The sequence below is a fragment of the Prinia subflava genome, chromosome 3 (assembly GCF_021018805.1).
Source record: "Prinia subflava isolate CZ2003 ecotype Zambia chromosome 3, Cam_Psub_1.2, whole genome shotgun sequence".
NCBI classification, from domain to species: domain Eukaryota; kingdom Metazoa; phylum Chordata; class Aves; order Passeriformes; family Cisticolidae; genus Prinia; species Prinia subflava.
The window spans coordinates 28580702-28604864 of NC_086249.1; the positions used below are offsets into that span (position 1 = coordinate 28580702).

At 39.6% G+C, this 24163-nt stretch overlaps 2 protein-coding genes across 4 annotated transcripts; one reads left to right on the plus strand and one right to left on the minus strand.

Annotated features, from left to right (window-relative positions):
- Positions 1-2333: 2333 nt before the first annotated feature.
- On the minus strand, positions 2334-21667 carry MRE11 (MRE11 homolog, double strand break repair nuclease). 2 transcript variants are annotated; one of them, XM_063394501.1, is made up of 19 exons: positions 21427-21667; positions 20761-20893; positions 18196-18356; positions 17504-17591; positions 16431-16572; positions 14885-14999; positions 13669-13854; positions 13037-13208; positions 12244-12324; positions 11568-11694; positions 9731-9831; positions 9211-9384; positions 8006-8068; positions 6812-7022; positions 5817-5900; positions 4796-4851; positions 4254-4324; positions 3808-3886; positions 2334-2690 (listed from the first exon to the last, which is right to left on the minus strand). In XM_063394501.1, the coding sequence occupies exons 1-19, from the start codon at positions 21444-21446 to the stop codon at positions 2646-2648; spliced, it is 2109 nt and encodes a 702-aa protein (XP_063250571.1). In that variant the 5' UTR covers positions 21447-21667; the 3' UTR covers positions 2334-2645. The 2 variants fall into 2 exon arrangements, with proteins under 2 accessions (XP_063250571.1, XP_063250572.1); XM_063394502.1 differs by lacking the exon at positions 21427-21667 and having other exon boundaries at positions 18196-18337; positions 20761-20894.
- Positions 21668-21674: 7 nt separating this feature from the next.
- Positions 21675-23919, plus strand: ANKRD49 (ankyrin repeat domain 49). 2 transcript variants are annotated; one of them, XM_063394504.1, is made up of 3 exons: positions 21675-21755; positions 22244-22514; positions 22963-23919. In XM_063394504.1, exons 2-3 carry the CDS (start codon positions 22257-22259, stop codon positions 23419-23421), a joined length of 717 nt encoding a protein of 238 aa, XP_063250574.1. In that variant the 5' UTR covers positions 21675-21755; positions 22244-22256; the 3' UTR covers positions 23422-23919. The 2 variants fall into 2 exon arrangements, with proteins under 2 accessions (XP_063250574.1, XP_063250575.1); XM_063394505.1 differs by lacking the exon at positions 21675-21755 and adding an exon at positions 21778-22061.
- The last annotated feature ends 244 nt before the right edge of the window (positions 23920-24163 follow it).

Genomic DNA, 24163 nt, shown 5'->3' on the forward strand with positions numbered 1-24163 from the left:
ACCACAGCAGGAAAGAGAAAATCAGGACCAGGAGACCAAGACCCACAAATCTTACACAGGAAGGTGTGCTACTTCCCAAGTGCACATGTGCAGTGCTGCACCTCTGCTGAGGACAGATCTGTTTGGGTGGTGTCAACTAACCCCAGCCAGAGATGGTTTCATACCTAAAAGGCCTTATTTGACCATTACTTAAACGACCATTATCTGAAAAGCTTGTATTGTAAGCTGGTCACTCACTGGGGAAAATAACTCTTCCAAAAGATGTTTGTGACTGCCTCAGTGAGCTGCTCAGGCTGCCTCTTTTCACCACTCCTCAGGAGTTGGACACAGTAAGACACGCAGAATGGACAGCCCACAGTGCTACTCTAAACACTGCTGCCAGAGTGTTTCTTCCACAAAATTGTCCAATTTGAGCTCTTTAGGCAATTCACCTCAGAGAAAACCTCCCAGTGAACCTGCTGGAGCTGCTTAGGTGGCAGTCACACCTGACCATTCAAAGAGAAGAAACGTGTCTCACTCAGGAGCACTGTCATGAAACCAGTCTCAAGTAAAGGCCCAAGAAAATAGTAGAAAGCAGGACAGAGCAGGATTCTTATAGGTTTGGGATGAGAACAGAAGGGTCACTGGCATGGTCCTCTGCTTGCAATGCTGCTCCAGCGTCTCCCAAGTCCCCCTCCTTTCCAGAACTGCTGGCCAGTGCATAAGAGCACTTCTGCCACTCAAATACCAGCTCTTATTATTTCACATCTATTACATTCTGTTCTCCTGTACTATAATCTGTATTATCAGTTTTGTTTATTCATGCTCCTTAAATTTCTAGCAGAGTACCATTGCACATGTAGCTGGAGCTGCTGCTGCCTTTGAAGACCAGGTGCATCCAGGAGAGCAGGATATCTTCTCACCTCCTAAGCCAAGCTGCTGGTCAGCTCCAGTCCATCCTCCTCTGAGCTGCACTCTGTGTCTTGTGATCCAGAGGAGGTGGTCCAACCACACACTGGGCAGGCACACCCAAAATACCCACAAAGGGTCATGGCTGACCCCAGTGGAAGCTCAGTGTCAGGTGTCTCCCATGCTGCTGGTGTGTCTTTCTCTGCTTCACAACACCTTTCAGATTTAGTTTGTATTTAAAACATGCTCCAGTATCAGCTGTTTAGGCAGCTCATGTACATTTAGTTGTTACTAGAGAATAGGCTATAGCAGATTTGGCAGCTTGGTACCTGCTCCTGCCAACTTCATCCTTGTTCAACAATCCCCATCACTCCAACAGTAAAACAAACAGCTGCAGAGGAATGTCAGGATTTGGCATTTGGTTGAATGTGGTTTTTATAAAAGGTACCTGTGAAATGATGCAGTTTCTGAAGTGAAAAATAATGTCTGAAATAAAGCTATATGGATAGATCATGAATTCAGGTAATTAAAAAAAGTCATCAGAAATACCTGTGCATGAGTACTCTTAACAAGAATATAACAAATCAGAAAACAGGCCTCTGGGAATAAAGGATTATAAGAATATAAAAAAGTTTGAAAGCATTCAGAAAGAGGGATAATGCCTTTTTTTTTTTTTAAAGAAACAGCACAGTGTGCTTTTCTCCCTGCTCCTGGGAACAACCTTTCAACTACCATGGCTTTAATGAATTTTTGAGCTTTGCTGAATTTTTGAGCTTTTCTGGGGCAGGGGAATTCAAGTTACATGGGTGAGAAGTGATTTTTCAAAAACTATCCATTATGACCTCTGAGAAATCGTGTTGATTTTTGGAGCATTCTGCCCCCTCGTATAACCAATCACATAAACATTTAGGACACACATCTCTCTGCAGTAGACTCTTTCTCCACACACCAATTACACATTTTCCCCTCAAGTGAAGGCTGCTATGTTTATCTTCCATAGATAAAACACAAAGCCACTGTGATTTTGACAGCTGACTGAAAAAGAATCATGAAAAGGGAGAAAGAGCCTTTGATATGATTCCTATTATTCATATACACTCAGCTAAAATCTTTTCCTAAGGTGTGTGTAACATCAAAATACAGAGTCCTCTTTCGTACATCTTGAATTACAGAGCTGAATTCATTCCCACATACTGTGATGTTTAATAACACTGCAATACTGGGTTTAAGTTCTCTTGATAGAGTTGAAATCATTACGACATTTTACAGCTTCAATACTGAAAACTGTATTCTGTATAACTATGACTCTGAATTCAGTTTTCAACTGTATCCACAGCAAATTGCAAGTAAGTACAAGTCCCACTGTACTGAGACTGTGTCCATATTCACACCTGCAGACTACTATAAATTTACTTCTCTGTAAAATTCAAACCAAAGAGATGGAGTTTTCTATAAAAGATATAACTGTCATTTTTATTATCATCCCAAAAAGAAAACAGTTTCAGAGTTTTAGAAAGAACTTGCACTTTCAGGCAGTACTTTAGAGTACGAGATCTTCTAGCCTAGTGCATCAAGCAATGTAACAGACACGATACCAAATTTGGTGCTGCTGAAAAAACCCAACAAACCCAAACCAACAGAAGTGAAAATGAAAGGTAAGCCATCATTTACAGAGAAATATCACATAGAGAAAGTCTTGTAAACTGCTTTCCATTTTCTTCACAAACTTCCAGTCTCTTTTGCATAGTGAGCCAGAATCACTTAGCTCTTCTTGACGTTGCAGGGCTCATGAATGGATCATCCTGCAATTTGCAAAGAGATACACATTACTAAAACTGGCGGGCATTCCGAGTCATAAAAAAGCAAAGTCACCTTTAGGTTAAACTAGAAGGCCTGGCCATACAATTCCATGTTTCTGACAGACCTGTTTTTGTTGGTTTTGATATGAAAGAGGTCATTTATTGACTTAAAAGTCCACGTGACGTATGTGCAGAGAACAGAAGTTTATGTCAGTATGATTAGAACAGCTTCTTTGAAATCAGGAACAATCTATATTTCAGTTGCAAATATAGATTTGCAGCATACACCTCAGCAAAATTATGTCTATATATACATTGCACATCACAATTTACTGATATTTTTATGAATCGAAAATACTGTTTCTTTTTGCATATTCAAGCAAATGTAGGTTTTTATTTCAGGTACAAGAAGAGATAGCACAGTGGGCAGAATGGACAAGAACACAGTATTTTCTCTGAAGTAGCCATCATCTGACACTGTTAAGGAATGGATTCTGAGCATGCATGACAGACTGTGAAAATAAACTGCACAGTGCTTGATAGAGTGTCTTCTATACAGTCCAAAACTGTGCAAAAAGTTCTACTTGTTTAATTGTGGAAGAAACCATTTCCTAGCAGTTCAAAGATATACTGCAAGAACAGACATGTTAGACTTGAAGACAGTGTTTTAATTTTTTAAAAAAGTGTACTTAGATAATTTGCAGCAATAAAATGCCCTGAAAAGAGCTGTTTTGAAACGCAAAAAAAACCCCAAAAAACCACTTCCTTTTTACAAGAATAAAATATATAACTAAATGAAAGAATATAGCTAAGCACTAGAAGAGATTATAATTACTTTTTTCTCCCAGGCAATTCCAGGTCCACATTTTAATAATGACAATTCACTGATTAAAAATTGAAAGAAAAAAGGATTGGCTATTTTTCTGAGGTGCCTTCTAGCCTTATTTTTGATAATTATGCAGGTAGTCTAATCAAAGGTGGTTGCAATAATCTAGTTCTGTTAGTGAAAGAAATAATAAATTCAATTTCACTCAGAAATGCTTTACTCAAATGGCTGTAAAACAGTGAGCTATAGAAACATAGCTGAAATAAAACTAAAAAATAGTACTATATGCCATACCTCATCTGACTCAAAATCAACTCCTCTAGATGCTTGGCTTTGTGAACCTCTTTTACTAAGTGAAGACACAGTTGGCAACCTTGAAACATACAAAAAGAAAAAAAAAGCCAGCACGTTCTCAGTCACCAGACATTCCAGTAACTTCCCCTTTAAGCTAGACCACCAATATACAAAATAAAAATAAATAGACATAACAGTAATAGAACAATACAAATTCTTAAAACAATATATTAATACTAAAGTTCTGATCAAGTTTACCTCAATCAGTAATCTAATTTTTTCTGTTATGGAAAGATAACCCATATTAACAAGTAAGAATTTATATAAATTCTCTAAGCAGCGTTATGATTTTCCTAAAAATCTAGTAGTCAGTCAGATCCTTGGACTCTGCTGACTGCCAGTCAGAAATAAGGCACACATTGCATTCATGAAGCAAACATACTGACCTTTGATTTACTTTGGAAGTAGAAGGAACAAAAGAAGTGTCTTCTGCATCAGAATCAACATCTATAATATCCTGAAAAAAAAAAAAGTATAAAGTTTTTCCACAGAATTTATCCCTACAGAGAGAGTGCATAATGTGTCAGTACTATAGCACAGAACCTCTGGGGTTTTTTTCCAACTATACACTTATTTAGTTAGAATAATATACACTTGAGAGGGCTCTGGGCTAGAACTGCACAGATTTGCAAATAAAGCACAAGTTTATTCTTCACATCTTTGACCCTGCAGAACCCACCAAAACACTCATGTATGTATACCTCCTATCTTAGACTATGGTCACAAATCAAACATGGCTTTTCTCAGACAAACACCATAACAAAAAAGGATACAAAAGGTCTAGATTGACATGTAGAAATTTAATGCAGGAACTGATAGCTTGGGAACATCTGCTGATTTAAGCTAATGTTTTGACTGTGTATTTATTTTTCAAAGTAACAGTTAAAGACAGCACAACTTCACTCATACAACAAGAGTCAGGACTTACCTCAGAGTAAGACTGCAACGAATTTAAAGACTGGCCTGTTTTTGAAGACCTAAAGGCTAGAATAAAACATATGTAATACTTTTAAAATGCGCACACAATTAAATGCAAACAACATTATATAGTTATTTTTATTTAAGATCTGCCTAGCATGTATTTAAACTGCAAAATACCCTGTAAAACAAACAAACCAACCAACTCAAAACATATATTAAGTCTGTCAACACAGGGATATATAACCCTCTGTGCAGCTGCAGGTGCTTCCCAGTCTGGTTGAAAAACCATCAGTAACATTGGTTATGAGGACACAAAACGTACTGAAACTGTCACTGAAATTCCTGTATATCTAACAGGTTAAATATGAACACATCTGCTAAAATTAATTTCTTTGCAATATTTCAGGTCATTTGCTGACCAATTTAAAATTAAGGCAATTTTCTGATTGATGTAAAATTCAGTCTACCTTGGGGTATTGTGTGGGGGGTTTATATGTAGATTACTGAGCAGTATTTTTTCTTTAATTCTCAGATTACCTATGCTGTTTCCTCAGTGCCTTTCCTCTAGAGCAAGGAACAGCTACTCTCACATATGTAGGCATCTTAAAGATAAGGTTTTCCTCTCTAGTAAAAACTGGCATTTCCAAAACTTGCTACAATGTAAGGCTAAATGGATTTGGATGAAAGCTTACAAATTGTAAACATCAGTCAAATTTTACTCCCTGAGGAACATTCTGTCTAAAATCTTAAGTCACATTCTTTCTATGCTTATTCCTTAAGAAACTGCATTATGTAATATGTTTCCTGTTTGCAGTTCTAGTCAGAAGTTCCTAACATTTTCCATTTTGCCCTATGACAGAAGAATATCACTATATTTTTTCCCTTTTCTTTTTTCTTTCTCTCATCACTGTTATTCTATTTCATTAGGGCTGAAAGAATCTCTCACAGCTGAAATGCACTAATAGAATAAAAGACAATTAAAGCACTTTATCAGCAGAGCAGATCAGAGTAACAGATCACAGGCCTACCATCCATGATAGACATATTCTTGCCAGGCACAGATACAGGCTTGTAGGATCTGCTGCCAGAAGCTGACTCTTGGCTAGTGGTTCCTGTAGAGATAACAAACAAAAAGCAAATCTGTTCAGCAGTTATTTTTTTTCCTCTTTAGTTTATCATTACTGTGTGGGAAGTCACTTGAAAAAATCTACAATTCTCTTTACTCCTTACTTTCTCCTTGAATTAAAGCCCTCCTTACATGCAGAAGAACTGCTCTGGGTCAAGTATTCAAAGGTCCACAGACACAACCTCTTAACACACAGGGCTCTACTCGGATGGGATCACAGCAGTGTTGGAGCACAGGCTCACAGAACTAGTTTAAAAGCACTAACCAAATCAGACTCAAGATGACAGCCTTTGTTTCAACTCAACCTGCTCTCAGACATTTGGGCACATTACTGAGACAACTCAAAGGAGTGATTTATTTATTCATATATATATATCTACACAGTGAAAGTACATCTATAATGGAAGTACCACTACCACTGTAAAGTGTACAATCACACTCAGTTTAGGAGCTATTTAACTCTTTTTCCTTAAGAAACACTCCCCATTTTTCCAGTCACTAGAAACATTGAAGTCTTTTGTAAATTACATTAGGAGAGAGACAATCTGTATCTCCATTTTGCAATGATCAGATGCATTACCTTTAGCAGTGACAAAGGTCTATCCATGCACTTCACTGTACAGACCTTCCCAATAATGCATCTTTTAGGAATCTCCTATGCTTCCACAGCTGGGAAGCATGGTATTTTTCTTTAATCACAGGGAAAAAGTCACAACTTCAGCCTTGTAAGGCAGTCAATTGTATGTAATAGGATACCACAAGTATTTGAGAGGAGATTTTCCCCTAGTAGGAGTTCTTAAGCAGCAAATGTACACTTGATGGAAGCATCAAAAGAGAGTTGGCTTTTAAAGAAAAGAGTCAGGAACTGCAGTACGAAGACTGCAAAGTTTTTCTTACCTCTTCCTCTTCGAGACGAACCTCTTGCTGTTGAATTCTGTCCTCTTGCACCTCTTGCCCTACCTCTTGCCCGACCCCTTCCTCGGCTCAGCATTGAAGAAAGGCCATCACTTGGGTTACTAATGCCTGAAATCTCCATATCCATGGAATCTTCGTCACTGGAGGGTGCAACTTCCCCCTCAGATCGGTTGGCTCTGGCCCTGATCATTGCCTGAAGTGGAACAGTAATTACAGGAAAAAGAATCTTAAATCGAGAAACACACCCTTGTTAAATCCTAGTTGTGTACAATAAATATACAACTATAAATAAAAATGTGTCATTCTAAACCAGTGAGGCTTATCCAGTGTTATGGAAGGTGAGGACATCTGTGAAAATACTTGGTTTATTTAATTAGATGTCTACATATAAAGTAGTTAGCTAAGATCTGATAGCAGAATGGAGCTCGTTAGTGTGACACGCTGTCAGTGATGTTTGGTGAACAGCTCAGGTCATCCTGTGTCAGCTACACGTGCCTGCTCAGAGGAAGCACCACATGGGCTTCACTGACTTGAACTTTATTGATGACAGTGGGTGCTTAAGACAACCATGTCAGGTGGTGATATCCCAGATTAGGAGAACTGAATCTCACCCCAGGTGCCTTTTATCTCAAAATTTCATTCCAGTCCCACATAACTTGCAAAGACAATGGAGCACCCATGCTATCAGTAGCTGGCAATTTTCTTTGGAAATACATATGCAATCAAAATACGAATGTGTGGGAGATATAAGATTTAAAATTGCTGATAAGGACACAGTACCTAGGGGTTTACCAATACTCCCCATTTGTTTCAGCAATACCACCCAATATAGTCCATCCACATGTCCACTGGTGATGAGGTCACAAAAAGCTTAAGCTGAAAGATCATTGAAAGTCACCTGCCTGGTCTAACCTCAGTTAAAAGCAAGAATAATGAACATTCAGGTTCACAAATCTGTACAAGAAAAGAGACCTCAAAAGCCAAATTGAGCAGTAGCTTAGGTACATATTATGCTAAAAAAGAGTGAAAACAGACTTACTAAGCTTTAAAGGCTGACAGGCACTTTTTGGCAAGGACAATGCTGAAGTATTGCTGAAGCATTGCTAAATGACTGCATTTATATGCAGAAATCAGAACTCCATTTTTCAGCCTATGTTCAAAATTCAGAGTAATTACCTCACGGACTTCCTTATCCTCTTCTTCAGTATTCTTTTTTCTACTCTCCCTGAATTTTCGCACCTGAACAAAACCACAGTTCTTGTCAAAATAACAGTTCATGTCACACAATAATCAAAATACAGAAAGTGCAAAGCTTTAATCACTGAATCATTATGTCAAGCTTATGTGAGAAGTGAAGAGTCCAGGAATAACTGAACAGTTTGTTTAGGGCCCTTTCATGCTGTCCTGTGAGTTAAGACTCTCACTTTCTGTTACTAACAGGAGCTACATCACTGGGAAAGAAAGCTTGGGACATGACAGAGACACTGCATTTAAGAGAAGGAGAACATAGTAATTTTGACAATAAGGGACACTGAAATATGAATAACTGGAAAAAGAGGTAGAGATAAGGAAGTAAGACAGAAAATAACTATCATGAGAAGAGACAACGTTGCAATACATGTACAACAAAGGAAGTTCAACTCAACAGATTTGGGAAAAGATAGAAGGCATGACAGAAAGAAGATATTAGTTCTAAAGACAAACAACAACAAAAAAAACCACCCCAAAGTGTCATAGAAAGCCTGCAGGCACTAATTGTTCATGGCCTTTCAACTCCTCATGAACTAAAGCAATCAGTAAGAAAACAGGTAGATGCAGCCTTACTTCCTCATCAAATTATCCTTTAGACAGTGCACAGATAAGCTGCATAACAACTTCTTCTACAATGTTCAGTATTACAGCTGAATACATGAGCCCATCTGGAAGCTCAACAAGTTGACAAAAATGTCTTTCAAGGGTTGCTCAATATACATAAACCAGGGCTGTCTCTGGGATACCCTGAGCTGCAGGCAGTTAGAAGTAGAGCACCTAAAGGATAAATTTCCTTTATGCTTGTCCTGTTCTTGTACTCTTTCCTAAGCCAATATGAAAAAGCTATGAAGAGATTATACCTACCATCTTTCTCACAATAGTGGTAAATATGTAGTTCTACATGTATTAGACAGATTTTTTTCTATGAATGTGTGTGCAACATAAACCTCATTTTCAGTACAAGTTTTGAAATTCTGTATTTGAAACTTCATCATAAACTGATCATTCATTTATTAATTGCAGAAAACAACTAGAGGCAAGTGTAGCAGATGCTCCACACACAGGCAAATCTATTAAACCATGTTTGAGCACTGATTTTTCTATTGTCTTGACCTCTCACAGAACATTACCTCCTCATCTATTTTTTCTTCCTCTGCATCGGTGCGACGCTCCTTGAGAAACCTCTGTGTTTTTTCTAGCTGAAATTTCACCAGCTCTTCTATGGCATCTTTTTCCTCTTTGTCCACAAACTCTTGCACTGCTTCTCCCATTCCTCTTTCAGTTAGAAGTGAAAGCTGTACTTTCTTTAGAATTGGGGAAAATAATTTGTTAAGAAGCATCTGCCATTAGAGAAAGCAAGCAATATTCCAGCTGTTTCAGATAAATGTTACATTAAGTTGGTTGCATAAACAGTAATGTGCATTGGATATTTAAATCAGAGAAAAGCACAGCAATAAGCAAATGTTACTTGTCATAAACCAGTTACAACTCTCTTGCTATTAGCATGTCACACCAACTTTACAGAGTATTTTTCAATCTAGTCAAAGTGTTTTTGGTGAATGTCAGAGTATTTTCAGGGCTTCCATTAAAGAAAGCAAAAAAAAAATCATATGACATTAAAAAGGGAAATTATAAAATATAGAAAAATACCTTCTCTGCTGTCTGGAAATACTGCTTTACAAGATCTTCCACCCTCAGTGTCATTCCTTCAGTAGGTCTGCTAACCAATTTTCCAAAATTAAGATCAATGCCTGGAACAGAAAAGCACAGTGGCATCATCCACGTTTACAGCTTTGAATTTTTACCATCCCACTGACAGTAGCAGGAAAAAAGGTTAATGTAGGCCTCCTTAGAATTGTGGTCCCTTTTATATGTAAAGCTTTTTATTCTTTCTAGAGTTTATTCATTGGAAACATGGAGAAATATAATAATTGTGCAGACAACTCCACCTCTAGCAGATAAAAAGTGTTTTAACTAACATATGTCTGGAATTATGAATTGAATACTGTGTTCTGAAGGTTAATATAACTGAACTCTAGAAGATCACAAATGGAAGAAAATCATAGGAGCCATCAAAGCACAAAAGATTTTTTAAGTAACCCATTTACTAGAAAAGAGATTTTCCTCCACAGCACACTGATTTTTGGGAGAAAATGCTCATAGCTTATTCCTCCTTCTCAGGCAGCACGGTAGGGATGGCAGGATGAGAGGGATAATCATCCTGGGTTAGCATATCCCACACAAATAACATAAAGTGACTAGTCTGCTCTCAACTACAGACTGAATTCCTGAAGTCATCTGTACAGAACCACAATGTGCACATGGAATGAAAACATTGAGTGCTTCATTAGCCACTTCCCTTGTATTAGAGGCTGTCTAATAAAGCAATGCAAAAGCCATAGCATGCTTTTATATTCCCTTCCTGAAGCTGGCATGCACATTAAGTAGGAAAAATAAATTAGTGAAACATGGTGGCAGATATGTAGCTACTGTGTATTCTGAAAATGTTAATGAGATTACACAACTATAAAAAAGGACACCAAAGCAAAATAAGCCAAGATCAATACAGTGCAATTTTAAAAACACCTATTTTAAAAGCAGTTTTTATTCATGAAATGATGTTCTGAACTTCATAGAACTGACAGTGTTCCTTAAAACTGTCACTGGAACTGGACAATGCACCTACAATGCACTAATGCAATCCAGTAAGACTTTTTTAGCACAGTAAGTTCCTGTACAAGCTGAATCTTGATTAGCAACTATTACAAATCCAGTGTTTGGAAAACATCTAATAACCATTTATTAAAAATTTTAGGCAACAGTGATAAATGCTGCATAAGTAACAGGTATTACTGGTTTTGCCCAAATATTTTAATAGAAACATATCTGGAAGAGACAAGGCAAGAGCACCTCATACACATAATGAATTAGGGCAAAGAAAATGCTATCTTACATTTGGACCTTTTTTAAAAAAGATATGAACATCTCTTAAGCCCATACCCTTCGTTACTATTTTAGGTATGAACAAATGAACTAGTATAAAATAAAATTAAAATATAAAGGGAAAAAGCACTATACCCATCTCTTTTCCTTCAGACCATTCAAACTCAACTGTCTTATTCCAAGAAGTCTCAGGAGTGAGCCATTTAATGCCTTTTGTGGTAATTATCACAGAACCATATCCAGTCTTGCATGGGCCTGTATGTATCACTACAAGCAACTCCATAAGGTGTAAGGCCAAAGGAAAATGAAACTGTTCATGAATAACTGTCAGAAGATGCTGTACTGAGTATCAGAATTTTGGACAATCCCAGAAACAGAAAAGAAATAGTTGTGCAATAGATACACTTATTTAAGACAACACATCTTTACTCCTCCTGTAACACAACAGATGGTAGACACCAAGGCTTTGCAAGTGCTGGGCAACAAAATACAGACAGATGAAGGAAAACAAAGGCAAGCCAATGATTCCTTCTTTCACAATCACCTTTTTTCTCTTTTTGTTCACGATGTCTGAAGAAGTGTATGATGTCTTTTGGGTTAGCCACCCTGTGCATGTACTTCTGGCTGAAACGATGAACGCTGAACGGTTCAAAGCCACCTGCATAATCAACCTAAGTGAGGAAAGGACAAATTTAAATATGAAACACAAGAAATGGGGAAGTCACACAATTCAGAACAAATTTGTTATGGTTCAAAGGAAAAAATTATTAGTAAGAAATAAGTCAACCCAGAATTAATGCCTTACTATACAGAATACTTAATGGATAATAACAGCTAATAATAACATTAACAGAATAGCTAATAATAGCTCATATATCTAACTTGTTCTTAATTTGTTTCATTTACTAGCCTTCACAACAGTTTCCAATTGGGTTAGGAATGCACACAGGATAATATGACTTTAAAAAACTTCACAGTAAGTAGCCACTTTTGATGCCCTTATTCAGAACTGCAGTGAAGTACATTTTTGACCAATCTCATCCTTTGCCTTAGAGTACTGGCTACACAGGTAAACAGAAATATGGTAGGGGATTTATATTGGCCTGTACACAGCAAAAAAGCGTATACATTATGTGTTTACACAAAAAGCATGACTTTGCTTTGAAACTTTTCACAGTGACCTTTAAAAACAAAGCAATCCAAGCTGAACCATTTCTTACTCTTAATCTTATGATAGGCTTCTCTGGCTGGCGGGGATTTCCCAAGCGTTCTCTTTCTGCAGTGTCCAGCATCAATTCCACCTGTGAAGGAGAATTATAAATCCGGTTCCACTTTGTTCTCTTACAGATGCCTCAACATTTGAAATGTATCTTAAAATACATCCAGTTGCAAAGGGAGCTATCAAAATAAATCATTATAGAATGTGCTCTCATTCCTGAACACATGTGTACCAGTATGCAGCCAAAAGCCATTAAGAATGACTGAGAAAAACAAGACAATGAAAGGCTTATCCTTCAGATACAGAGTAGTCCAGCAGTATCTACACCACTGATCTCATATTTTATAGCCACTATGCTTTGTTAAATTTCTAGTTCCAGGGAAAAGCAGAAAGAGCCATATAAACCTAAGAACTAAGCAATTAACAAGCTTGCTTAGTTACTTCTGGCACTTCAAACTGCATGGCTGAGCTCTCAGTGTTTAGGTCAATGTATCTATACTGGTTCCAGAGTGCACATCCAACACTGCCCCACTCTTAGGTGCAAGCTTTTGTACAAGGATGACATGGACACCCAACAAGCAGTTCCAGCCTACTTTAATAGGTCATCTCAATCAAGGAATCTGGGAGCCAAGGCTGCAGAGTGAATGTCATGGAATTAGCTTCCTATGGAAACACTGTCTGTCTTAATATGGGGCAAGACACAAGATTTCTCATCTTCCAGTCTCAAAACCAGTCACAGATCCCATCCCCTGTCCACACACTGTTATCCATACACTGTTAGCATCACAAGTTACCTTTTCCATGCAGAATGCCTGTATTGCCTGAGTAACATTAGGATTGTCAGGATTAAAAAGATCTGGATGATCAGCTAGAACAATATCCTCTATATGGAAAGTTCGCACTGTCTCTAGGGCAATCTTCTCCATTTTCATTTTTTTCCCTTTAACATGCAGCAAACCAATGTGTCTAGAACAAGAAAGGTAACTTACTAGAAGATAAAGAGAACTATGGTATCAAGATTTGTTTTCAAATTCATGTTTACTTTTCAGGGACAAAATTTCAAAATGTATAGGAAGAGCTGTACTTCAGAGTTGGCCCTGCAAATCATCCATTTTATTCTATTTAGATTGTGCTTGTTCCATATACAAGCACCTGCACTCAGTTCCTTGTATTCCACTTCATCAGGATGTAACTCCTCCTAACTAAATTCCATTTGTTTCAAGTGTTAGATTACATTGTAAGCAAAGCAAAAGTTATACCAGGCACTCATTCTATCTACTTTGTTTATTGTGTCACACTCTGAAGCTAATCCACACAGTAATACAAGTCTTTTCATACTGGATACAAGTATTTCTCTGTTCTCAACAGAACACCTGAGACATGGTAGACAAGGGACAAACAAGAACCAAAAGAAAAGCTCACGCACTTCTTCACAGCTTCTCCAGGGGACAGAGATGTCACCACTGAACTTCCTGGCTGAGAAATGTAGAAACGTTGCTGTTCATTTTGGAATGGAGCTATTTTGCACTCATGTTCATGACCCCACACAACAAGATTAATAAAGTCATCTAAAAACTGCTCTGGGATGTAGTTGGTAGCTCCATGTTTGCTCCTGTTCAAGAGAAGAGAAGAATAATGGATAGGCAAGGGGAGAGTGAAGAAGGAGAAAAATGTCAGTGTGATTTAAAATGATACAGGAACTCCAGCAATAATGTCAGACATACATGTCAGGTCTTCCTCACATTTATTCCTTAAACAGTTGTTTAGTGTTTGCTTAAACAAAAGGGAACCTTACATAGCTCACTTTACACAGCTCACTGTTTCCTGCTCCCCCCCTTTTATTTGGATCTCCCTTTTATTCTTACTTAGCTTGTAAGACTTCTGGTTTTTTTTTATATGAATATAGAAAAAATTATAGCATCTCATGGCAATCAGTTTGGTTGTTTTTTGTTTTTAAATGGTGAGGTAAAACCCACTGAATTAAACAGACATGGGACACACCACCCCAATCCCTTTCTGAAGACAAGGGAGATGGGGGAGTGAGTTCCTTCAGTCTACAGGACAGAAATCAGTATATAGGGTAATATGAGCTATATTTATTTACATCTGCCTCACCATCATTTGAGTATGAGGAGTGCCCTTTTCTTCAGGAAAAATCAGAAGAAAGTATTTGGAAAAGAACTCTGCCTGTTCCTCCTACCACTGCTGGGAGAAGTCTGTAGGCAGACCGAACATGTTACCTGTCTGTAAAGCACAGCAGTGCAAGGGAACACAGGGTACTTGTTGAACTATGGTTCAAACAAGGATAGAAAATACAATAAGAAGGTTGGTGTTCTCCCAGCTCTAACAAGCAGAAATGACTTAATTATATGCATATTACACTACAAACCCTCCACTGCCTCTGACTATAAAAGTTTGGGAAGAGATCTCCCAACTCCCCTAACTCATTTATTTCAAACCTTTTTCTTTACAATTCCTCTCAAAAAAGAGCTGTAAAACAATGTTTTCACTTGTAAAAATCTTAAGAAACCAGCCACTCACAATAAGCATGAACTAAAACAGCTGGCTTGTTCACCTATCCTTTTCCAAGCAGTTTAATGAAGTAACACAGTAATTTGCTGTAATTCATTCAGCACTATTACCTATTTTGATGAATCACAAACAAGTTAAACCAACTATCTTCATCTTCCTTTGGTCTCAGCATGGTTACTTGCTTATTGACAAACATACGATACAACCTCTCATCTGGAATAGCTCCTGAAGTGGAGAAATGAAAAAAAAAGAACAAGTGTGGTAAATAAGTCTGTATTTCATAGCATTTTTTACTAGCAACTCTACTAAAAAAAGAAGCATGAGGAACAAAAACATAGCAGCCTTCCAGTATCCAAAGTGGGCTTACAAGAAAGCTGGAGAAGAACTTTTCAGAAGGGAAAGCAGTGACAGGACAGGGGAATAGCTTTAAACTGAAACAGGAGAGATTTAGGTTGGATATTACAATGAAGTTCTTTACTGTAAGGGTACTGGAACAGCTTGCCCAAGAAAATTGTGCACATCCCATCCCTAGAAGTCATTGATTATTCCCTTGATGTTTTTAACTATGAAAAAAACCAAACCCAAACTATACTTAGCCAGGCTCATGAGAGATATCAACAAATCCCATATGGAGTGCCCATATTTTGTATAAAAACAAATGCTCTCTGAATCAGAGAAAGTCAGAAGATATCATTCTCGTATAAACACAAAGAAACAGGTCATGAACATCTTCATGCAGCAACACTGGTAGTTTAGAAAGTTGTTGCATTCCCCAGTAACACCTTTGGCATGAAAACTTTTATATTTTGATATTAGAACATTCCATCTACTACTAACCTTTCAAACATCTAGCAAGCTTTCAAAGTATCTCATTGAAAACACAAAATCATGGCCAACTAGGACTTAATTTAGAGCCATAAAAGTTGCTTGGAATTAAGTGTTCAAGTGTTTAAGTGTTTTTGTCTCATGACTGGACAAAAAAAATAAGGGTGAAAAAATAAGATCTTAATAGTTAGCTTTTCTAGATAGAAAGCAGTCAAAAATAGCCATTTTAAGTAAGAAGCGAGGGTAGAAGGGAATTCAAGGGAGAAAATAGAAAGGAACAAACCTGAATCTGAAAACTTATCACAGAACCAATTTAAAATATGAAACTCTTAAGTTTCTTTAAAGAAGCTGAGATTACCTATGGCCAATGTTACTTATGAACCACTTCAGACAGACACATAAGACATTACACTTCTGCTCAGACAGCTTATGTTTTTAAATATAACCAAAATGGCACATGAACATAGGGTGTTTTGCCTAAGTAGGATGAAATAAGCTTAATACACAACAGAGAGAATTTATGAGTGTGATTGCTCTGACTTGATACACTGGCATGATGGTTGACTTAAGCAGGGTTCATTTAACATCAATAAATGTACAAAAAACAAATTTAGCAAGATTCATCTAAATGAGCAAAAAAACCCGTCAGCCAGGGACACAAAGCAGGAGGAAAAATCTGACACTGTCACAGAATTGATATGCTTTAATTTAGAATCACGTAGACTTTCATGTTTGTTGCAGCCTTATATGTTTGTTCCAATTTTATTTAGACCTATTAAACTTCAGTAATGCATGAACAGTCTAGTCACAGTCTGGCAGACAAATACTTACCCAAGCCATACAGAGCAATTTTTGTTCTGCCTTTACGCAATAAAACGGGACTAATATCTATTTTCTCCACGGAAGTTGAACGTCCAAAGTGATTCAGCAGTCCTGCACAGCTTAAAATATCCAATGCACACAGTGAATCTGCCTGCAACAAATATTAAGAAACAAATACAAAACTTTGAATAGAACATTAAGTGTTTCATGTGTAAATGAAAGTCTCAAAAGTAAGAAAGAATATCTCTCCTTAAGTAACTTCTGCAGTGGAAAAGCCCCATAATATATATTAGGGGTTTTTCTAGTACTCTAGAGTACAGAAGCAAATCCCTTTTCCTTAGAAGTCATTTCTTCATTTGAACAAGTTCTTCATTTGAACAATATGAAACTAAATTTTAAATCATTCGGAAAAACAAAACCCCAAAAAACCACAAAAACCAGTCAGTCTCTAAACTACTACGAAAATTCTCTGGTTAAGGTAACTACCTTATAGTAAGTTCAAAGTTAAACTGCTGCTAAAACACTCATCTCCCTGATACACTGCTATTTGATATAAAATGCAAAAATATTAATTCAACACATACATTTAAATGGTTTCTAAACATCTTTTTCCTGCTTACTTTTAGTACCTTGTTTATAAGTTACCCTTTCACTACTATTAGATTATCCTTGCTGGAAATGCATGATGCATATCAATTACATAAGCACAAATCAAAATATCAAAATTCTGCTTCTTTAAGAAAAAAGCTTTCATTCTCTGCAGATGAAATGTTTTAGAAACTTTCTGAAAGACTGCCACTTCATGGCATGAGAAGTGATTCTATTCTCAATGACAAAAACCTACATAAATTAAGAAATTAAACACAGTTCATATGGAACTCGACTCATTTCCATGTACTTTTTAATGTCACACAGCTAACTTGTTGTCACTTATTAAGAGAATTTCTAAAGATACAGAAAATATTTACAAAGAGAGTGGAGCAACTGACTAAAACTAGTGTGATCTCCCAGAACTGTATTTTTATACAAGGTTCTATTTCTATATCTTTGTCATGCAACAGTACAATTATGATAGTAATTACCCCTGTGGGATCATCATGATTGCCATGAATGCTAAAAACTGGGATAGAAATGTTGAGATTTTCATCCTGATAATTCACCCAAGGAAACCTGAACAAAAAAGGGAAAAGAAATTAAACAATATCTGCAAATTTGTGTATGATTTTCAATATTCTCTTCAAATTAACTACATCACAAATAGATGTGGTACAAATCAGAATGAAGTGATTATGAATAAGCCTAAGCTTAAGCATAAGAAGACTCTTACTCATGGTCTGGAATGGCACTTTCCATGGGGAATAGGGTAGCAGAAGAAACATATTTTTTTAGAACAAGAGGTGAAAAGAACTGTACCAAAAAAAAAAAGGGTAGTGGTAGTGAATTAGGCTGTGCAACCTTTGCTTACACACAAGGAACTCTGCTGGTTTAACCAAAATGACTCACGTGAATTGGTTTACTTGAATTGTACCTGCAAAATGGAAACTATACATTATATAAATATATCAAGAGTCACAGCACATTCAGAAGCTTCTCAAAATATTGTATGCATTCCTTTAGACTTAGATGACAGGTGAACTTATCCTGTAATCTGCCCCACACAGATAGGCCTAAAAATTCTAGGTTCCAGTCAAGGAGGATATAAAATAAAAATCACAACACACTCACCCAATACACAAACCAAGCCTTACATGATAATTTATAGTAACATACTTACTTGCTGTAATGAAAATTAACCGCCTGATCACTCAAAATTTCAAACTGAACAGGACGATCACCCATGCAGTATTTTCTCAGTGACTCCAAACAAGAGTGTATTGTTTTTCTGGAGGGTTTGTTGTCGTGAAAAAGGTCTCCACCTAATAAAACAAAGTCCACCTGTATGTAACAAAAAGCTTTATTATTTTAATACAACACTTCATATTACCTTGAAAGACTTCTAAGCAAATTGTTTAAGTTATTTCTTCTAGGGACTTCCGCATACTTCCTCAAATATGAGAAAGTATACTTCCAGGTAAAAGAAGTTAGTAGTAACAGAAACAATATTTAACTTCTTCATTTAAAAAAAGTAATTAAATTATTAATTAAAACAAAATCAAACTCAAAAAGACCCATTTATGAAGAGTCATAGGAGGCAACAACTGACAGTGGTAAAAAAAGGCTTAGTGTACTATTGTAATAAGAGTCTCCAAATTGGCTACTGAACATGTTTTGACAGGCATGAAAAGCTACAGTTTTCTCACTGCTGCGCTACCTACTGCAAAGAAATCAGTAGCTATCACCACATTACTTTGAGAAGGTACTAGCTGCAGTTTCTGCATACATTGCATATATTTAGCTTTTGGTAAAACATTAGGAAAAAACCTCATCAAAATAACAAAGAATCTGACTGATGAACATCCAGTCCTTAAACATGGAATCACAGAATTGTTTAGGTTGGAGCTCTAAGATCATCAAGCCCAGGCATTAAGCCAGCACTGCCGAGTCCAACATGAAACCATGCCCCTAAGTGCCACATCCATACATCTTTTAAATACCTCCAGGGATGGTGACTCCACCACTCTTCTGGGCAGCCTGTTCCAGTGTTTGACAACCTTTTCAGGGAAAAATCCTTCCTAATATCCAGCCCAAATCTCTTCTAAGATGCAACCTCAGGCCATTTGCTCTAGTCCAATTGCTCATTGCTTGAGAGAAGAGATCAACTCCCACCTGGCTTCACTCTCAGGCAGTTGTAGAGATCAATAAGGTCTTCCCTGATCCTTCTTTTCTCCAGGCTAAACCCCCCCAGCTCCCTCAGCTGCTCCTCACAGCCCTTGTGCTCCAGACCCTTCCCCAGCCCCGCTGCCCTTCTCTGGACACGCTCCAGCCCCTCAAGGTCTTTCTTGCAGTGAGGGCCAGAACTGAGCACAGCATTGGAGGAGTGGCCTCAGCAGTGCCCAGCACAGGGGGCGGTCACTGCCCTGCTCCTGCTGGCCACACCATGGCTGAGCCAGGCCAGGATGCCATTGGCCTTCTTGGCCACCTGGGCACAGCATGGATCATGTTCAGCTGCTGTCAAACCAACCCAGGCTCTGGGGATGCAGCAGGCTTTCCTAAGAAGTGGAGCCAGTCTGCATATTGGGCCTTCTGTTCCCATCAGAAGGGGATCTCCTATAACAATCCATCTTTTTTTCTTCATGGAAGGAGTTTTGATACTGGGCACAGGCAACAACCTCAGCAACACCTCTGTGCTAGATGAACCACTGTCCTTGTTCAGTTCCACTTGCAGAGCCTCACACCTGCTCTGCCAGGGCACGTGGGGATGTGGGGCAGTCACGGAGGAGATGAACCTGTTGTTCTAGGCAGGAACTTGTTGTCATTGCCTCCTGTCCCTTAATTCCGTGAGTTCATCCAGAGGGAGTGTGCATAGGGAATCCCCTGGATCATGTGCTCTGTATGCCTGTCAGGCTTGCCCCAAGGAAAGTAGGGTATGATTCCAGTAGTCTCTCATACACACTGTGTCTGGACAGGGAGTTCTGTCTGGGCAGCTTTGTCAGCCGTGGTGGATGCAGAGAAAGGCCATGGCTTTCTGCCAGATAGATACCACCGCTCCCTGGTGGGGCCGGCAGGGCTCAAGTGCTGTTCCTGCACAAAAAGCCATGCCATGGCACGTCTGTTTGCTGTGTTGGAGGTGCTCCTGCTTGCTGCCACTCTCCGTGAGCTTCTTTTACAGGTGTGGGAGGGTTCTTGGCTGTCACTGCTCCTGACCCCACCCAGGTCTCATCAGCCACTGTGGGCTCATGGCAGCTCTCGGCTGCCCCGATGTTGCCCCAGCTGAGGAAGCCCCTCTGTCCATGCCACATTCTGCTGCCGGTTGTGCAGGCACCGGAGCTGCTCGGCACCAGAACTGCTCACTTCAGCAACTCAGCACTGCACAGCACCCCAAAAGCTTCTAACACATCTCTACTGATTTGTCAGATGACCGTATATCACTACTCTCACTCTCCTCAACTGTTTCTCCTCCTTTCAGTGACAAACCCTCTCAGGATACCGCCGAAACTGGTGCAGGCAATCCAAAAACACTGCTAATGCAACCAAAGTCATGACTCAGGAAGAACGCTCTCAGAAAGAGACAGGCATTCTCTTCACTAAATCAGAAATGAAACTGAATGCAACAAACAGTTCAGCCACTTGGTTTGGTATTACTAGAGACTGTACCAGGACTAAGATTTACAGCTTCTGGCAGACTGAACCATATTTTCAACAGTCTTAGTCCTTCCCTCTCCAAAAAAGCAGCACTTACTTCATTTTTTTGAGCATGGTCCAGAATTTCATTAAAAGTTACAAATGTATCATTTCCACGCACTGGATCCTTCTCCAAATAGCCAAGATGAATATCAGTAGCAACGAGTATTTTAAAGGTATCCTCACCATCCCTGGATAAGACAGGAAAATTTGTGTCAGAGAGCAATACACATAGGGAATTTCTACAGAGTCTTTACTAAGGTAAGGTGATCTGTCCAAAGTCACGAAACACAGAGATTTGCCATAGAACTCTGCCAAATATCGGTCCTGTAAGACTGATATAGTATCAAAATTGATTGAAGTATCAAAATACTTCACTGCTTGTATTGCAAACAGCACATCCCCAAACCATCCAGTTGGCAGATTTGTTTATCCCAGTCATTCTCATCCAGTAAAGGGCTGCAAGAACCCCTCTGAAGTATCTAATTAAAAACTAAAGAACCCTTTGTATGTTTTTTGTTGTTAAAAATACTTGTTAAACAGCCTAATTCTCCTTTTTTACACTGGTAATCTACCCGTGAATGAAGGCAAGCATGGTGATCATAAGGACCAGAGGGAAAGCACAACTGATGATCCCAGCTCTTCTTAACTCGTCCCAGACATACAAAACACTCGCTGCCCGATGTGTCAGGACTGCGGGGAGCTGCAGACACCCGGAGCTTACTGTGAGTTGATGGCGCTCATCCTTGTGCCGAGGTTCCTCACGGGAAGGCTCTGGCACAGCGCAGCCAGCTCAGGGAGTGTCAGCTTCTCTCTTCACAGAGCGTGCGCGAAGCGCAAGAGACCGAGCCAGGCGCTGGGCCAGGGCCGGGGGCACAGCGAGGGGCGATCACGCCGAGCGATCGCTGACCCGCTCCATCTCCCGCTCCCGCCGCTGCTCGGGCCGAGCACCGCCCCCGGCCCGGCCCGGCCCGCTCCGTCACGTCCGCGCCGCGCGGCCCGGAAGCGCTCGCCGGGCCCCGCCCGGAGCCGCCGGCGGCGCTGCGGCCGCAGGTACCGGGGCCAGGCGGGGCGGATGGGAGACCCGCGGGGCGGGGATCGGTCGGTGTCTTGCGGGGCGGTGGGGCCTGCCCGGGGTGATGTGCGCCCCGCCGAGGGGAGCGGGGCCGGTGCTGCGGGCCGGGCCGGGCCGGTGGGGCGGAGCAGAGACTCTGCCCCAAAGTCGGGGTTGCTCTCCAGACCCTTTGTTAGTGAAGTGAGCAGCGTTTCGAGTGCACTCGGCAAAGCCCCGCGCAGTGTCCTGCTGCAGTGTGAAGGTGGTGCCGGTCGGGGATCGGGGTGACGCGGAGCTTTTCTAGCGTGAGTATTATCTGTGAGTTCTGGCAGAGCTGGCAAAGCCCGGGTTAGCGGAGGGTCACCGAGTTTTCCCTTGAGCTTTGCTGTTTGTAGACATCCGCATCATCCGTCAGAGAGTTCTATTGACGGTGCACTGATAACAGTTACAGTCAGTATAAATATTGTTGTACATCTGCTGCTCACAGATGCTGACTGAAAATGAGTAAAGACAAGCAAGCTGATGAAGATGATGATGACAACGAGCTGTTCGAAGACTTCACAGAGCATTTTAACCAACTTGAACTGCTAGAGACGCACAGGCATTTGATTCCTGTAGGAACTCAGAGCTGTTGGTCAGGACAGTCTGATGATGACGATGATGAGCAAGAAAGAACGGAGGAATGGTACGAAATGCAAGAAAAGAAAATGGAAAAACATCCAGAGAAATTGCTGCTCTGGGCAGCTGAAAACAATCGGGTAAGGCACTTGCTCTGTTCATATTTATAGTTTACAAGAATGTTAATTTTGAGCTCATCTGTAGTCTCATCCACAAACAAAAATTTACCCATACTTGTCTTTCTTTCTCTGTGCTGCTTTGATGTGGTTTTGCATGCCACAGTAAAACATCCCCCTTTGTAGCCCGTACACACTAAAACATCTCTGGATCCCTTGGCTTTTAGAAGCCAAAATTTTCATTCCAGTTCAAAGTTCAAGTAACGGCGCTTTTCTTTAACTTCTGTAAACTGAAAGCATGGTAGGCTTTTCATGGCAAATAAGCCTTTTAACTAGGCTGGAGAGGATGTATCTGAGATTTTATAAGTGCTTTTGACACTGACAGAACTTGCTTTTCCATTGAACTTCAGGACCATCAGAGCCATACATCTTGTTTCATAGAATCACGTGCAGTTCCATTTTCTTTAAACAGCTGAGTACCGTGAGGAGGCTCCTGACGGAAAAGCTGGCTCCAGTGAACGCTCGGGATGAAGATCAGTACACTCCTCTCCACCGAGCCGCCTACAGCGGGCACTTGGATGTTGCACACGAGCTGGTGGCCCAAGGCGCCGACGTTCACGCGCAGACCGTGGACGGCTGGACACCCCTGCACAGCGCCTGCAAGTGGAACAACACCCAGGTGGCTGCGTTCCTGCTTCAGCAGGGCGCTGACATCAACGCGCAGACCAATGGCCTGCTGACACCCCTGCACATCGCTGCAGGGAACAAAAACAGCAGGGAAACCCTTGAGCTCCTGCTGATGAATCGCTACGTGAAGGCAGACTTGAAGAACAACTTGGATGAAACTGCCCTTGACATTGCAAGGAGGACTGATATATATCACTACCTTTTTGAGATAGTAGAAGACTGCATAAATGCTGTGTCCCCATAAGAGCTTGTGAATGTGAGGTTTTCTGCCTCTTTCTTGTTCATGTTCTGCATGCCCATCGGTGGTGGTCTGTGTCTTTGCAATGAGGTTTTAATATAAGATACTTCAGTATTCTCCTCAGGCAAAAATGTCACTTCCTGCAGTGCAACTCGGTGGTCACGCTTGTTCTTTGAAGCGCTACTGCTGTTAGTCAAGGTAGTCAGAAAGTCTCAGTAATTTCTGTGAGTTTCTGTTTAATTAGTGCAGATTTGGAGAGGCCTTTGTAAGTTGTCTGTAGTGTCAAAGCAGGAGGGAAAACTGGAATATTTACTTGATGTGAAAAAATTCTGGCTTGGTTATGCAGAGTTTATTATAGCTCACTTGAAAATTATTTTTTGAGAAATTTTAACTTTTTTAAAACTGCATGAAAGCTCAGAATGAATGTAACTTATTTGGGTGATACACAAAATGTTTAATGAACCTAATGTAAGGCTTATTATAAAATAAAATATCTAACCCAAAGTATTTTGTCATATTTTGAATTGAAAGCCCATTTATCAATGCAATTAACTGTTCATAAATCAAACACAGTATTCATAGGATAAGAAAGTAGTTTTAGTTTATTTTTTTCCCGGTGCTTTTCAAGGAAGTGACTTTCTATCAAGATCCTGTTTACTTTTCCCTTGCAATTAAGTTGCACAAAGACTTAATGTCAAGAATGTGGCATTAGTTGGAAAAAATGAGCCACAACCATGTGAGGATAAAC

What these genes read in the sequence shown, in the direction of transcription:
- MRE11 (XM_063394501.1), bottom strand. Translation starts at nt 21,446, where the DNA reads ATGAGCGCCATCAACTCACA. An exon ending in AGGCATTCTGCATGGAAAAG is followed by an intron (nt 12,325 to 13,036) that starts GTAACTTGTGAT and finishes TCTCCTTCACAG; the next exon opens with GTGGAATTGATGCTGGACAC. An exon ending in AAGAAAAAATAGATGAGGAG is followed by an intron (nt 8,069 to 9,210) that starts GTAATGTTCTGT and finishes GGTTTTGTTCAG; the next exon opens with GTGCGAAAATTCAGGGAGAG.
- ANKRD49 (XM_063394504.1), top strand. Translation starts at nt 22,257, where the DNA reads ATGAGTAAAGACAAGCAAGCTGATGAAGATGATGATGACAACGAGCTG. An exon ending in GGGCAGCTGAAAACAATCGG is followed by an intron (nt 22,515 to 22,962) that starts GTAAGGCACTTG and finishes TTCTTTAAACAG; the next exon opens with CTGAGTACCGTGAGGAGGCT.